The sequence below is a fragment of the Indicator indicator genome, chromosome 16 (genome assembly GCF_027791375.1).
Source record: "Indicator indicator isolate 239-I01 chromosome 16, UM_Iind_1.1, whole genome shotgun sequence".
Taxonomy (NCBI): domain Eukaryota; kingdom Metazoa; phylum Chordata; class Aves; order Piciformes; family Indicatoridae; genus Indicator; species Indicator indicator.
The window spans coordinates 13,378,181-13,391,113 of NC_072025.1; the positions used below are offsets into that span (position 1 = coordinate 13,378,181).

General features: G+C 50.7%; 1 protein-coding gene across 1 annotated transcript in view; it reads right to left on the bottom strand.

Annotated features, from left to right (window-relative positions):
- Positions 1 to 1,666: 1,666 nt before the first annotated feature.
- Positions 1,667 to 12,933, bottom strand: part of PPIP5K1 (diphosphoinositol pentakisphosphate kinase 1) — a 39,909-nt gene continuing 28,642 nt past the window's right edge. Inside the window, exons 26-30 of the mRNA XM_054388057.1 lie at positions 11,813 to 11,875; positions 9,156 to 9,335; positions 4,068 to 4,205; positions 3,518 to 3,631; positions 1,667 to 2,328 (exon numbers count right to left, since the gene is read on the bottom strand). Coding sequence (XP_054244032.1) covers positions 1,667 to 2,328; positions 3,518 to 3,631; positions 4,068 to 4,205; positions 9,156 to 9,335; positions 11,813 to 11,875 — 1,157 coding nt within the window. The remainder of the gene's footprint in view (positions 2,329 to 3,517; positions 3,632 to 4,067; positions 4,206 to 9,155; positions 9,336 to 11,812; positions 11,876 to 12,933) is intronic.

Genomic DNA, 12,933 nt, shown 5'->3' on the forward strand with positions numbered 1-12,933 from the left:
GACTGGGGCTGCAGCCTCAGCCCGACAAGCACCTGCCAAAGCTTCTGTTCCTTCAGGTCTCTAACACACAGTTGTCCACGAAAGCCAGAACCTCTCCTATACCACAAGGCAGACCCTGGCACACAATGTCACCAGAGCAGGCTGGCACAGGGTCCAGGTCCCCTCCCAGCATAGTGCTGCACGTCAAGTGCAATCAAGCATCATCTTTCTTAAACACCAAAACTGGCAGCAAGGGAGTGTCAGGCACAAGGAAGAGGACACAGTACCTGGGACAAAAAGGTATGGCTCCAGCAGAAGGAGCCCAACAGCCTGTCCCGGCAACTTTGTTCTACTGCAAACCACCCTGGGACCTGGGAACCCAGGATCTCTTCCCCAGTACGACCAGTTCTGTAAAGAATAAAAGAGATACCTGGTCCTCTTGAGCTAAGCCCCATGCCTGAGCATTCACTTCAGCTGTGATTTCAGCCAGTTTCTCTTCCAGGAGGGTAGAGAAGGAGCAGAGCTTGCTGTGTGCCAGGCACCTGCAAGCTCTGGCAGACACACACTGTTGAGCCAGTCAGCATCAGAGACAGAGACAGCAGAGCCACAGCATAGGTTTACTGTGAACACATCATCACAACACAGCATGGAGATCTTTGGGCACAGCTTCACAACAACACAGATCCTAGCTAAGACAGACACGCAGACTTGTCCACAAAGAGAGGCGTGGGGGGCGCGGCCCTGGCCTGCACGTGGGGTGCGGCAGGGACACCCGCGCCGGTCGTGCCCTCAGGCTTGTGCTCACAAGTCAGTTACATAAATATGTTTTAAATACTTCTCATTTTATATATAATAAAGATTTCTCCTTATTGGTTTCTAATAATCCTGATTTGTTCAAATAGCAGTTTCTTTTAATTTCTGTCACCAAGACTTCAGAGCTGTACCCTGCCTGACCCTTGGGGACTAGAACAAAAACCCGTGTGTGTCCTCCCTGCCCACCTCTCTCAGGCTGGATCTCCAGGCTCCCAGCTACCTGCCCCAGCCCAGCAGGAAAAAATCCAAGTCCATGCCAAAGAGATGTTTTCTTGTCAGTGGCAGTCTTGAATCCGATCCCCTCACTTCTTTCCTTGCCACACTCAGAATGCTTTCTGCTTCTAGTCTTCCTGCCATGGACTCCCTGGACCTGGTTTTGGTGGCCAGTGGTGGGAATTGAGAGAGGGAGAAGGAAGGAACAGAGAGGAGGTTGGTGGTTGTGATGGATCTGATTACTTTGGGCCCAGAATGCCTTTCTCTGAAGGCTGTGAGCCAAAAAATCTCAAGGGAGCATCTGTCCCCTTTGGACTTACCACCTCAAAAGCCTTGTCTGCACCAATCCTCGTAACTGCCAGTGAGCACAGGCCCCTTGGGACAAAAGTGCAGCCCCATGTACCTGCTCCATGGAGGTGCCATGCCAGTCCCAAGTCTGCACGTGGTGTTCATTTAATCAGGCAGATGGGGCATCATCTCTTGCTGAACAGCAGAGAGCTGGCTTGGGGAGGAGCAGAGCAGGCTCTTCCATGCCCCAGAGTCCTGTGGTCTCGGGACATGGCTTGTGTCGTGCTGTGACAGCCAGCTGCAGGAGGTACTGTGCAAGAAGCTGGGCTGCCTCCAGGCTAGAAGCGCTTGCAGTGTGCTGTTCAGTGAGCCACTAGTTCTGCTGATCCTCCTGGCATAGCAGCTGTAGCTCCTCCTTGCTCTTCTCAGGAGAGAGTGGCCGCACCTGGCATGGGTGATCAGACAGAAGCTGGCCTGACACAGCACTGTCCCCCAGAAGCTCCTTGATCTTATGCTCTGGGTCCAGTGCCTCTCCCAGCAGCTCCTCTTCACAGGGCATCTCTTTGGACAGCCCTGACTGATCCAGGCCAGGCATTCCCAACACATACCCCTCACCTGGTTGCAGGGTCTCCCCAGCCAGCCTTGCATCAGACTCCGCACCACACTTTGGGTTCCATGTGTTACTTGCCTCTAACATTTCCATAGCTGATTCTTTTTCATCCAGCTGCACCATGCTCTTCTCCTTTGGGTTTGAGTCCTCCTCTGCCAGCTCCAGGACCCTGCCTGGGTCTGGGTCTGTATTCCAGGTGAGGGTGTCTGGGGCACTTGGCTCTGCCACCATCAGCAGCTCAGACATGCCCACTTCCACACCTGGAGCCTGTCTCTCATCTTCCTCAGGGGACTGGCCAGTCAGTTCCTCACTTTTCGGGGGACTGATGGAGAGTTTCTCAGTGAAGCTGAAGCGAGCACAGTTGTCCACAGAGGTTGGGGAGGATGGGCCTGCACTGGAGACAGTACTGGATGGGCCACTGCTGTCTGCAAAGAGGAAGAAGACTCTTAAATGTTTAGCTGGTATTTCCCCAGCCCACAGCCTGGGACAAGTTGTCACAGTCTGACAGTTCTACAGCCAAGGGGTGAGGGTCATCTACATGCCATGCGACCTGGCAAGGGCTTGCAGCTGCTCTTAGGTGTGCTTCTAGCAGCTCAATTGATGAAAACCCAAGCACAAACACCACAACTGATCTTGCCATACAGCAAAGAGTGGATTCTGTTCTCATGGAGCAAATGTGCCATGTGATGCTGGGCCTTGAGCTGAAAAGCAGTTTCCTTTACTCTCTCACTTCTGTGGAACACTCTCAGCTTCAGCCTTGCTCCTCTTGGTTCCTGACCCATACAGTCCTTGAATGCTGAGCTAGAGTCACCACTGTAGGAAGAAATGTTGCTTCTCTGCCAGTGCTTATTCTTGCCTGATGTTGTACAATAAGCAAAACCAGAGAACAGATCTCAATGCCATCTAATCCAATAAAGGGAGGAGGACTGAACAACTGTTCTCAGTCAGATGGGTGCCCTGACCTTGCTGCCTACACACACACACCCCACTGGCACAAGGAGTGTACAGCCAGGAAAAGAGCAGGAATGCTCTCTCAGTGGCAGCCTTGACTTGGCAACCCTTGGCTAACGTTTTCCCGTTTGAGTTCCCATCAGGTCTGCAAAGGGACTAACAACAGTCACCAGCTCTGCAGAGACTGTGATAAGTGAGGCTTGGGAGCTGCAGAAAAGCCTGTAGGTGAAGAACTAAATGAACCTCTGTCCTGCACAGAGGCCTGGGTGAAGCATGTGTGTGGCTGGTTGGGAAAAGAAGGCATTCCCCACGCCAGCCCTGAGGTGACCTTGTGTCACAGAGAACCACATAATTTGAGGTGAAAATGAAGTGCCCTCTATGTCTTAGTGCCCAAAGCAGAGAATGTCTGGAGAGACTGCATCCACCCAACTACAGTAGATGTCCTCATGATGTACAATACTACAGAGTCCCAGTTTGCATCTTTCTTTGGAACCTTTTCACAGGACACATGTCTGCTTTCCCTTTTACCTATTCTTCCTTTCTGTTTCTTTGAGGGCAGAGCATAGAAGCCCTGGGCACCAATACCAGGCTTCCAGCATTTGTCACCCTTTAGTTCCTTTCCTCCACCATCATTCACCCCAATCAAGAAGGTAGCACACTCACACCACGGGGGCTTATCTGAACGCTGGCGCAGTGGCAGAGAGGATGATGACAGGATTCGCTGGGACATAAAGGGGTCTCCTGGTATCTGGCTGCCAATCATTGAATCAAACAAAGCTTCAAGGAAAAAAAGGCAGAAGAATCACAGATCAGTAGTATTCAGACAAACAGAGATGAATGCCACAGCAGCCATGAGCAGGCACTTCAGGAAGAGATCGGTGACAGCACAGATTCAGAGTCCTGTCTGTCTGTCAGCTCCTGGGACCCTGAGGCTAAGATCTGCCCATCTAGAGTTGGTGTCCACCTCACTGTGCAATCCACTGCAAGCAGACCTGGCCAGTTATTTGTCTCTGACTTAAGTGGCCTAGGATGGCTCTGAGCTGGATCCCACAGCTCCCTCATGGGCTAGAACACCCTGGGACAGGTTTCAGAGGCTGTGCTCTTGCCAGTCCCATCAGGCTGAGCTGTTCCAAGAAGGTAAAATAGCAGAAGTTCTCCTGGCCTCCACTCTGTCCTGGCCTACCACCCAGAATAAAGGCCACCCCACCAGTACCTGCAGTAGACTGGACGTGTGAGTCACTGCAGCTCTTGCACACAGCCGTCAGGAACTCGTTGACCTGTCGCAAAGACAGGGAGTTGTGCAGGGTCTCCAGGGGATAAATGGTGGGAACCATGGAGCAGCCTTCAAAACCTGGAAAGAAACCCAATCAGAAAATGAGTAGATCAAGCAGCAACCTGAATCCATGAAGGACCACTCATGGCTGGAGGAGCTGGGCAGTCTGGGAATCAAACAACAGGCACACTCAGCCCTGGGGTCACCTCTTCTAGGCCAAGAAATTGACCAGCAGGCCACCACATGCAGTACCAGGCCTGAAAGCAAGCGCCCAGGCACACACAGGATGGGGAAGAGGAGGAAACATCTCTAGCAGCAGCCGTGTTTGCTGCAAAGCCTGTGACCCTTTGCTCAAATATATGGTTGTGATGGAGACCTTGGCACAGTGCCCACACTTTAGAGAAGCCACACAGATTTGGAGCGAATTCAGCAGCATTTCCCTAAAAGGACTCTCACCAACAGTCACCCCTGGCCTGGGACACAACCCTAAGGCCCTGCACCCTGTGACACGTGTGGGCAGCAGCAGAGCCTCCAGTGTAGGCCTGGGAGGCTGCTTCCCAGGGAGCAGCTGGGCAACCGTGGCAGTTGTCTGTCCTCCCAGCAGCACTTCACTGCCAGCAAACCCAGAGTAGCAGAAATAGGTGTCCCAACATTGAACAGACACTGGCTCAGAGCTCAGCTGCATCACAACCATTCATAATGAACTCTTTGTGCACAAGCCAGCACAGTATTGCAGCACAGCATCTTCCTCTTCATCCAAGCTTCTTGGCAATGCTTTGTGGCACCAAGCCAACCTGAAACTGTCAGAGAAGCAAGGAAAAAAACAAATGAGTCTCTGGGCATACGAGAACGAGGCCTCCTCCTGTTCTGTGCCTCTTCTGTTTAAAGACTTCCAAACTTCTTAAGATCAGGCTTCCCATTCTGTGACTCCCTAGCTCCTGCAGAGGAGCTCAAAAAGACCCTGGGGAGGAATTGGGTTTGTTCCTACAGAGAAGGAAAATTACTTTGAAACGCAGAAAGCACAACAGCTCTTGATGCACTACTGTGTCAGGACGCAGCCCAGCACACTGGCAGGCTAAAACTGATCCTTGCAGCTTAGCAGCACCCAAGGAGATTGAGAGCACCTGGATTATCTACTAAGTGTAGTCATTGTTCCACTCACCTCCAGGACTGTCTCGGCTCCAATCTGATCACCTAACCCAGTTCTGCAAGAGGCAAGGAGCATAAGACAGCAGAGTATTTAGAGTGACTCCACATGCAACATGAGGAGGTTGCAGACCAGATCACCAGTTTGCAGTGCTGCAGAGACATTCATTGCCGTAACAGCTACTGGAGGTGAAGAACCCTCCAGGCAGTCCAGAGAGGTTACCTATGCCACAAAGGTCCTACAAGCATCAGCTCAAGATATGAAAGATAACAAATCTTTGGCTAGGAGGAAGGAATGTAAGACACAGGAAAAATACCATGCTCTTCTGTCCCTTGCTGAGAGGTTCTTGTTGAGAAGTGGAAATGCTGAACAAAGAAGAGTTCATCTCTTCATTATTTTCTCAGAAGCATTCTTAAGACAGAGCAGAAGGAAAAGGGTGAGGGCAAGACTTAACATGGAGGTGGTTGCAGAGCAGCACAGTGTGAGGCTGATGTCATTTCTGGAATTTGGTGCAAGAGGAGCCAAAGTTGGCTCAGATACTGGGGTCTCCAAAGAACAAGGGAAGAAGTTTGAATATAGAATAGAATAGAATAGAATAGAATAGAATAGAATAGAATAGAATAGAATAGAATAGAATAGAATAGAATAGAATAGAATAGAATAGAATAGAATAGAATAGAATAGAATAGAATAGAATAGAATATGACATAGGGCAGAGCAATGCCTTTACAAGATACACTGGAGGAACCGATCTGAGTGCTTGGGAGGTTTCCTCCCAAGGTGAAGCAGAATTACGTTCATGTAGTCCCTCTTGTTTGTGTATGGCAGCCTGCTTCACCTCCCTTGACCTCCTTAGCTACTGGGAGGAGGCCAAAAATGGCAGCTTGATGCCACCACAGCAGAGTCAAAGGGGAAGGTACCTCTCCTGACCATAACCCTGATATATGCCAGGGCAGCAGCCAGCCCCCCATGAAGGCTCCAACCACTGCTGCACACACACTGAGCAAAGAATCAGCATCTTTGGTAAGGGGCAACAAAACTGACTACAAACCATGAGAGCCTCTACAGCCTGACAGACACCCAGTACTGGCCACTCAGCAGCTACTGCTGCTGCTTCCCAAACCTTCCCTGGCACCTGCAGGGCAGGAGGCTGTGATGTGGACAACAGCACAAGAAATTAGATAGAATTACAGAATCACAGAGTGCATGGGGTTGGAAGGGACCCTTGAAGGTCATCTTGTCCAACCAATGAATTCTGTTCACTTTGCACCAAAGCCACACAACAGCCCACAGAGGAACAACTTCCATTTTCCATTTCTTCCTGGCTACATGAGGGCAAGCTGCTTCCTCCTGAGCCAGGCCTGCCCTGTGGGGAGAGGCACGTGGCAGGGCTATGCCAACCACAGCAGCTAAAAATGAATCCTAAAGTCAGCTATCACCTTCCCCCAAGCAAGGAGTACATCATGGTTGTGTCTCCAGAACTTCAGTTCAGTAAAACAGGAAGAATGCATGCATGCACCATATGTACATGAAGCAGGACTTTTGCTAACCAGCCTTTCTAAATTTAAGCCTGTACAGTCAGCCTGAAGGTCCACCCTAGCTCAGCACCTCCCTGCTCACACTGCCAGAAGTGGCTATGAATGGGGACAGCAGGTAGTTTCTGTTGCCCCAAACCCCAGTGACCTGCAGCTCAGAAATGCTCTGAACCTGATGTACCTCTTATATGTTCTCCAGTGTCCCCTTTGTCTCCTCCACACACTCCTGTCCCCGCTTGAACTCAGTTAAGCTCCCAGCACCCCTGGGTACTGTGGTGAAGAGTTGCACTCTGTGTGGACAAGCATCACATATATCTGAAGCTGCCTCTACTCACTCCACGAGAAACCTCCTATCTCCTGTGCTGGAACAGACATTAAAACTGCAGATCCCCACCACCCCTCTCCAGGCCACTACCACAAACTGCAAATTTCTACTTTTTCCACATAATTTCATGTGGTGCTGGTCAGATCAGAGCTCTCCATTTTAGATGTGATCTGGGGACTCTGTCCTCTTGTCATTTATGTTTATTTACACTGAATGCTGCCTGCTCTTTTACTGCCTGCTCATTACCACAGGGCTACACCCTGGTTCTTCACAGCTGACCTTTGGCTTCAGTACCACTTTAGCTCATTACCAACAGGAACTTGCTTCACACTCTTCATTTCCCAGCTACAACCACACAGATAAGCACAGATTCCCAGGCACATTGCTTCAGGCCTCCACCTCTGAGCTTTCCAACTATAGATGCCAGCTGCATATTTTCAGCTCCCTGATTCTATCTTTTAAACCATGTTTTCTTGGTGTGGATAGAAGCACTGTTGAAAGCCAAGGAAGAGTGTGTGGTTTTCACAAAGAGGGGAAGCTGATCCCTCAGGCACAGATCAGAGAAAATTCTGCTCTGAGAAGAATGCCAGCAGGAATCCCAAACCTGCTCAAGAGCTGTGGGCTTGTTGGCAGACTGAGGGAACAGCAAGAAGGGATGTGCTGAGTGCAGGGGTCTGACCTGTAGCAGGAAGGCCACGCTGGGGTCTGTGCCTCCTGCTGCAGTGGGAGGCCTGGCACCATGCTGCCATGTTTGGCATGCCACTGCCCAAGGCACTGAGCTCATCTCGTCTCCTTGCCAGCACCTACAGGAGATGGCTGAGATCTGCAGCAGGGGAAGCTCAGCTCTGGCTCTGAAGCAGTCTGCTGTGTTCCAGCATCTCTTCCCTTGAAGCAATTTTGCTCCCCTTTAGTATCTGTTGCTAGGAGACCAAGGATTGCCCTAATTATACATGAAAAGAAACTGCCATCTCCCAATTGCCTGCTTGACAGAAAGGGCCATATCAAGAAAAAGCAGACTGTGTAAGAAAAACTCTCATTTTCCAGGCTCTGGAAACACTTGATCCTGTTGCTTCACTACACTGAAAGCTACGCTGTCCCTTCCTCTTCCACCTAAGGGTCTGAGTGAAAGATGAGGTCCATGCATCACAGCACACAGCTCAGCAAGCCACATGCACCAAGCAGGTTTTATGGTGCAAGGCAGACATTAACAGCCAGTCCTGCCTAGCTGACCCTCTCTCAAAGAGGAACCTTTCCACTTGTCCTAGAAGCACTGAGACCGCAATGCATCAGACTTCCTGTCTGTGCCAGAGGCTGAGAAACACCAGAGAAACAGCAGCAAGCTTTGATTTATAACATCTAGATCCAGTGCTGAAATTGCCTACCTCTCCCCACCAGAGACAGGGCACACTGCAAAGGTCCTCACAGGCAGAACAGATGCCATGCAGTGCAGCCACACAGAAGCTCATTTCCTACCCTAATGTGGTCTCTCTAGGAACACCACAATCCCACAAATGCTCACTTCCCCAGGATTTCCACAGCATGTTCACTCTGTGTGTGACCAGCTGCAGCACATCCTTAGCCTCCTCTCTTTCCACACTTTTATCCTTCACTTTGGTTCCTTCACTAACAATTGGACACCCCAAGGCACCCCACTGAGACCTACACAGGGCTATCATGTCAGCAGGGCATGGCACCAGTGAGAGCTCAGTATCTAACCTGAAGGGAGCTCAAGGGCCTACACTGGCCCAAGGAAGGAGGCAAGGACCAATTGCCAGAGATGGAAGGAGCAGTTAGAGTCACAGAACAGCACCAGCTCCATGTGGAAAGGCCACTCCTAAGGCTCCAAAGCTGCCAGGTGCAACAGCCCACACAGCTTGCTGCAGCAGCAGCCCAGAGATGTCAGGGATGCGGTGAGGGCAATGCTTTCCTTGTTTAGAAGCAAAGCATACTTTGCATTCTCAAGCAGAGGTCCCTGCTCAGCTACAAGAGCACAGGACGGAGGCAGCTGCAGCGTGCAGTACCGTAAAGAAACTCCAAGTCCTCCTGCCCTGAGATCAGCCAGCTCCTGAAGAGGCGCAGGTGGTAGGAGCAGTGCTGGAGGTGATGGGCTAGAGTGGCATCCAGGCAGACGTTCCGGCTCGTGGCACAGTCAGAGGAAAAACGGCGCAGCAACTGGGCAACCTGGTGGTGCTCAAGCACATCTGGAGGAAAGGGGGCCACAGAGAGTGAGAGGAGAGGGGCAGGGGCAGCTGGAGAAAGAGAAACTCTGGAGGTGTGGGGATGGAGCTGCCAGCACTTGGGCTGCTGGGTGGGGAAGCCCCACACCACGCGCTGAAGCCCAATCCCTCCCGCAGCAGCAGGTCAGGGGTAAGCTCAGCTCTACGTACCCGCGGGCACGGTGCAGCAGGCCAGCCTCCCACCTGGCCCAGCCTCTGCCAAATGCAGCTGCAGCACAGGCCAGTCCCCCAGCAGCCAGGTTTCATCTTTGTAAGCGGAAGTCTGCCAAGCGAACACATTGTAGGACATGGTCCAAGACCAATGCAGTTCAGGTGTGGTGAGATAAGAAGGTCAGGCCCACACTCGCCCTTCCCCAGCGGAGACAAGAAATCCAGACTGCCCACAGAATGCTCAAGTCCAGCTCCAAACACAGCCAGCCACCTCAGCACATGGAAGAGAGCAAATGGCCCAGCACGGAACAACCAGAGGCTGCAAAAGGGACAGGGGACAGCAGGGTTTGACTGAGAGGGTCACATTAAGAGTGAGGAAGAACAGAAGGGTCACAGAAGTGCTGACCTCCCCTCCCTAGACTCTTGGAGCAGCCCTGTGCAATCTTCTGCAATATCCCTGTGCAGCAGACAAGACAGGAGCATGCAGGCATGTCTTCTCCTCCGCGTATACAGCCTCAGGACCCGTGTCATGTTCCTAAGAGTCACGAGGCCAGAGCATAAACTACCTGGCCTGATGCTGTGCTTGACCACTGCTCTGGTTCACCCCTCCCATTTCACCACACAGAGGCAGCTCTTCAGAGAGAAGCTTTTGCATCCTCAGGCGAGTGGGTCGCATGGACAAAAATTCTTCCTGCTAAAACCAGTGCCAAGCCTAGACCACACAGGCCTAACTTCAAGCTTACACCTGCTGAACCTCTGCCTTTGGTCCCTTGAGTATGGAGCATTTTGCCATTAGCAATATTCACTGGGTTCTCGGGGAAAGCCTGCTGCCCAGCTGCACTATTGTATCTAGGGCAGGGGGCAGCAGCTTTGGTGCTTGGTACAAGTTTTGCTGGCAAGATAGAACGACGCATCCTGCTGACACACACCACGGGAGCTCAGAGGGCATCCAGACATACAAACGAACTGAGCAGCTGGCCATTCTGCAAAAAACAAACCCAAGCAAACAGAGAACAGCCACCCTGCAGTTATCTGAAATGATAAAGCCACATTTAGCTGCCACTTCCCCTTACAGTCTTCCCAAAACATTGGTCTTCGCAAGTCTTCTGGACTTTTTTCTTCTCCCAGATCATGCAGAGCAGAATATCTTCACAGACACTAAGCAGCAAGATTGCAGAAGCAGCCTTGACCACATAAGACAGAAACACTTAACCTGATACCTTTAGTGACCTGCTTTGGTTCTAACTTGTCTCAACTACAGAAGCCATGAGGTAGGAGTGGTGCTGTGATACAAACCTTCCCAAAAGTCTCTGTGTAAGACTTGGATAATAAACACTGCTTCCAGGTATCTGCCACAAAAGAGCTAGTAGTCTTTAACCTCCACACACTCACAGTTCAAGTCCCAGGTTAGCAATGATAAGAAGCAAAGGTCGTGGTCAACAGAAGCACCATCAGATGTCCTTTATCACAACTTTTCATAGCTATGAGTATGAAAGGAGTGAAGAAGGTTACATCACCCCAGGTGGCATGGTGCTGCAGGACGGTGGCAGGTCCGAGCCAGCACTGTCCACTAACAGCAGATGAGTGACAGCTCTGGAGAGACACCATACCCAGGATAAGGTCTGCAGGAAAGGTGAGCCTACTCCCACCAACATCACCATGCTTGGAGTAACTAGGTGACCACCCTAACAGACCAGTTTGTAAATGGGAGGTGGTCATGAGGTTACCTGTGCTCTTAGACACTGCTGAAGAATACCATGCTCAGGGACAATACTGTTAGCACCTCCTCTCCCACCCCAAACTGCTCTTCCAGGTGACACATGGGCAGCCTCAGGCTGTGCTCAGTTTGGTCTTGCAAATCTGCATTGTAGAAACTGGAGAACTAAGCTACTGAATGCTCTTAGGATATGAAGTGGATATCCCCCCTTCCCAAATCCAACAGCGTCTCCTCCCAACTCCCCCTCCCCCCCCCCCCAAAAAAGGAGCATGAAAGAAGGTCTTAATGTCAGCAGTGGAATTAAAGGCTGCTTTAGGAGCCCACTGCTGCTGCTTTTCACTTGGGACACAAATGCCTTGGGAGACAGCAGAGGAACCACTGAGCAGTAACAGAGGGTGGATGAAGACGTTAGTCAGAGGAAAACAATGGGGGAAGGTGAAGCGTGTTTGGACACCAGATACACAGACACAAAAAACCCACAAGGAGGCTGGGAGGAGAATATATGCAGAGAGAACTGAAGGTGAGCATGGGGTTAGAAGTGTGAGGGAACATCAAATCAAGGAAGCAAACGTACCATTAGTCGGATGCTTTGCAAACGACACAGAAAATCGTTTTACGGCTGGCATAGACAAGAGCTCTGAGGAAATAAAAACAGATCATCTCAGTTAACAGCCTGCTGCTCAGGACCCCTGACCTTCATATGCTTGCAAATACCCTGTCAGGTTCACCTTCTCCTTGTCACCCATAACAGCAGCTCCTGCTGGCACTGCTATAGCACCCTGGGCACTCTGTCTGTTGGTCTGACTGAGCCTCTCGGCCTCTTTGCACTCTGCTGGCTCCCCGCTTCCCTTGCACTGTCCTGCCCACTACAATGACCTCAGCCATGCTCTCAATCACAGACAGCATCTCCTACCACCCCACCACACTTCAGTCATCCTGAGAGCAGCCCAGGCTCAGTCCAGTGTGAGATGCTGCTCAGCCATGCTCACAGCCACAGGAGCACAAGGCCAGGCAAGCATCACCACCAGAGCAGAGCAGCTCTCAGGGTTCATCTCTGCCCAAGGAAAACCACCACTGCTCTGCAGAGGAACTGAGGAGTTCTGGCCTGGGAAGGTGCAGCTCAAAACATCCCCTTAATGCAAGTCAGACAGAGCTATTTATGAGTTTAAAGGTAAATCAACTAACTAGGGAACAACCAGAAGAGCCATGATGATCAGATGCCTCTACAGTTCTGTTGCTCAAAGCATTTCAGTACAAAAGAGGTTTTGCAATGCACCTGTCAGAGTGGTACTCAGGCTTCTCCTGGCCATATCGCAGGCCAGGCCAAGCTCTCCCATAGAAATTACCCATTGGAAGGACGGTGCAAAGACAGATTCTACATGTCTGATGGGGTGCAAAGGGATGAGCTTTAAAAGATGTAGATTAATCTCCATATGCAGCAGGAAAAAAAAAGAAAATAAAAGAGAAAGAAAAAGAAGAGAATAAAAAAAAAAAACGCAAGCTGAAAACTTCAGGAACTTTTAGGAAGTACTAGAAAATACTTTTATTTCTCTTTCATGCTTCATATGTCTGTTCTACCTAGTCTGTAAGATCTGTGCACTTATCCCTCTACACCAATGCCAGGAGATACACACAACAATTTATGCTCCACACTCCCACTATGTCCTTTACATTCCTTCACCAGCGTTACAGCCC